This window comes from Aegilops tauschii, chromosome 1, assembly GCF_002575655.3.
Source record: "Aegilops tauschii subsp. strangulata cultivar AL8/78 chromosome 1, Aet v6.0, whole genome shotgun sequence".
Lineage (NCBI taxonomy): Eukaryota > Viridiplantae > Streptophyta > Magnoliopsida > Poales > Poaceae > Aegilops > Aegilops tauschii.
The window spans coordinates 424201900-424205253 of record NC_053035.3 but is presented as its reverse complement, the minus strand read 5'-3'; the positions used below and the strand labels follow the sequence as shown (position 1 = coordinate 424205253).

Here is a 3354-nt window from a genome sequence, read left to right as displayed (position 1 = left end):
GAAGCACGGTTTTTCCCTTTCCGAAAGAGGCACGCCCGTGCCTCTCGCGAAATCACAACCATGCCTCTCGTGGAAGCAAAACCGTGACTCTCGTGGAAGGAAAAAAAAACAGAAAACACGTTTTTTTGTCGTTTCCGAGAGGCACGGCCGTGACTCTCGCAAAAGCACAACCGTGCCTCTTGCGAAAGCAAAACCGTGACTCTCGCGAAAGAAAAAAAAAATAGAAAACGCGTATTTTTTCCCTTTCCTAGAGGCATGGCCGTGACTTTCGCGAAAGCACAATCATGCCTCTCGCGGAAGCAAAACCGTGACTCTCACAAAAGAAAAAAACAGAAAACACGTTTTGTTTTTCCCTTTCCGAGAGGCACGGTCGTGACTCTCGCGAAAGCACAACCGTGCCTCTCGCGGAAGCAAAACCGTGACTCTCGCGAAAAAAAAAACAGAAAACGCGTTTGTTTTCCGTTTCCGAAAGGCACGGCCGTGACTCTCGCTAAAGCACAACCGTGCCTCTCGCAGAAGAAAAACCTGACTTTCGCGAAAGGGAAAAAATGCGTTTTTTCGCGCATAAAAATAAATTACAATTTTTTTATCGAAAAGCTAAGAAAGACCGGGGGAAAACCAAAACGTCAAAAAAACCCAAAAAAATCGTTTAAAAAGCCGAAAACGCGTGCGGAAAAAAAAAAAAAAACAAAATCCGAAGGGAGCGTTCAGAGCGCGACACGTGGCGAATGGCTGAGAGCGCGCCAAGTGGCGCTGATCGTTGCGAGGCTTCCGAAGGAGCGCTCGTTAATTAGTTGCTCCCGGAAAAGGGGCAAGGCTGTTCGGGAAAACAGCCCAAGGACACTATGCGACACGGGCCTTAGCGACAACAAAAAACAACAGTTCATGTCAAAGAAAACGGCAACAGTTTGCACAAATCTTAAAGCCCATAATCATGTGGTGGACAACTTAGATGTGACATCTTTAAAAAACATTTAGATGTGAATTAGTCATTCTGTATATATAACCCTTATTTCATGAAAACAAATTGTTTCTCCCTCGTACTAGCATTCCGATTAAACTTTTACTCAAGTTGCTCAGAATGATTGGGGAACAATCTGCAGGGAAATTCGAATAGTGTGTTGACATTTCAGTTCAGAACACGTACTACACGTTTTCGCAGGAGCCGAGAACATGCTAGTACTACACAAAACCTGTCCGATCGGATCAAGTCTCTGTAATCCCTGCGTAGAAAAGTACCCATTCTTGTTCATTTCTTCTCAATCTTTCGTGCAATTTTGTAACTACGGTTCTCAATTCCTATATAAAACCCAATGATTAAGAAACATAGCAAGAAAAAAATCAAGATAAATTCAGTGATGTTGTTTTCTTATGGGTCAAACCATAGTATCCACGGGGCCGAGCAGTTCGCTTCACGCTAATGAAGCCGGAGGACGCCGTCAGAACTTGTGGACCGGTCGCCACCGCGCGGGCGCCACAGACACCACATTGCAATGCATGTACATCATTTTTGCTTTTTGAACTATCTGTGCGGTTGGCCACACGCACGCAGATAATGACATATAATAACACGTCTTTGACTGCGGTGGAGCCGCTGTAGCCGCCGATCGACATGTGCGTCTATGGCGAGCAGAGAACCCACCCCAATCGGCCGTTGACGCTTTCCCGCCTCTCCTTCTTCCTTAGCCTCAAGGTCCAATACAATCTGCTGCAGACGCTTTCCTGCCTTCTTCCTCATCCACCATGTACATAAGGTCCATGGCCGCGGTGCCTTACCGCACCAAACCAAACGGAAGAGAAAGGGAATACGACTAGACCTAGACGAGAGAGAGGCCATGACCTTGAGACTGGGAGGCAACGCGAGGCTGGTCTGCGCACTGCTGCTGGTGCTGCTCTGCGTGGCCTCGCGGATCCAGGGAGGGGCGTCCCGAGGCGGAGGTGGAGGCCGTGGTGGAAGGATAGGAGGCGGAGGCAGCAGCGATGGAGGAAGCACTGGCGGGGGAGGCAGTGCCGTGCCCGGGGCCGCCGGCGGCGGCGGAGGCAGTTACATGCGAGGGGCCGGCGGTGGCTACGTGCCAACAAGGGGCTACGGCGGGCGGAACACGACTGCGACGGGGTCGGACGGACGCCGCGCCGCGGGCGAGCCGCGTGGCCGCGTCGTCTGGTTCTCCGCTGCCGCCGCCGCGCTGGTGGCCCTGAGCATACTTACGCAAGCATGATCGATCGCTGGCGATGAGTGAAATACGGATTTTTTTTATAGCAATTTAGAACGAGGCTGGATTCATGTCAGATACTCCTTCCGTCTCAAAATAAGTGACTCAACTTTGTACTAACTTTAATACAAAGTTAGTACAAACTTGAATCACTTTTTTTGGAACGGAGGGAGTATTTTTTATTTTTTAATACCGGCTTGTAAATAGATTACGGAGCCTTTTTCTTTCCCTCTTTACCTTGTAAATCGATTTGAGTACAGTTTGGTGGAAAATCGGAACATGTTCTTCCTGGAGCAGAATTTCGATTTTGTTCCTTTGAGATTTTTGGAATTTGTGACAACTAATTTGATTAGACGGAGCTTCGTGCTAAGTGGTTCCATGCTTCTAAAAAATTACACGGTTGCATACAACCCATAGCCGAAAAAGTCCAACAAGTTGTTTATCAATAACCAAAGAGTACTTTCATGTTTCAACCTATGATGGTCATGAATTAAATCACAATAAAATTGCTTTAAGTTGGCTACCAAACTCCGATTACACAATTTAAACAATTGCGAATCAATCTGAAGGGATTGAAAAGATCTGTCATTCACAACCATTCATCAAGGATTCCTTGAAAAGTAAATGATTATGAATTTTTCTTTTTTTTAAATCGATTTTGAAGGCGCATGAAGTCTCTAACAGGTTTCTTTGCCAGGTTCCGCCACTGGTTCAAAGTTAGCCAAAAGAGAGGGTTCAAAGATGACTTCTTGAGATTGAAAGATGTCATTTTCAAAGTTGACATGAGTTAACTGCACAAAACCACCACATTCAACGCTAGGTTTGCATGAATTATTGGCAAAAGACACCTTGTCTACGGTAAACTTTTTGCAGGAATCGGCAGCTTAGGGCATTTTTATGAATTTTCTGACAGATAGGTCTTGCTTTTTTATGACGGCACATAACATTTCGCTGAGATGGCGTTAGAGGAGGTGTATAAACGGGAAAAGCAAAAAAAGACCCACGGTATGGCACTTTTTGATAAAATCCTTACCAAGGAAGGCGTCGAGAGCAGAGCAGCGACGCCAGCGCTATCTCCTGGCATACCTGCTTCAGAAGCCGCTACGCCTCCACTGCCTCGAAGTGCATGTCGTTAAGTGCC

The 3354-nt window shown here is 46.7% G+C and overlaps 1 protein-coding gene across 1 annotated transcript; it reads left to right on the top strand.

Annotated features, from left to right (window-relative positions):
- Window positions 1–1656: 1656 nt before the first annotated feature.
- LOC109783418 (uncharacterized) lies at window positions 1657–2543 on the top strand. The gene has a single exon (XM_020342019.4). It carries the CDS (start codon window positions 1836–1838, stop codon window positions 2217–2219), a length of 384 nt encoding a protein of 127 aa, XP_020197608.1. The 5' UTR covers window positions 1657–1835; the 3' UTR covers window positions 2220–2543.
- Window positions 2544–3354: the final 811 nt, after the last annotated feature.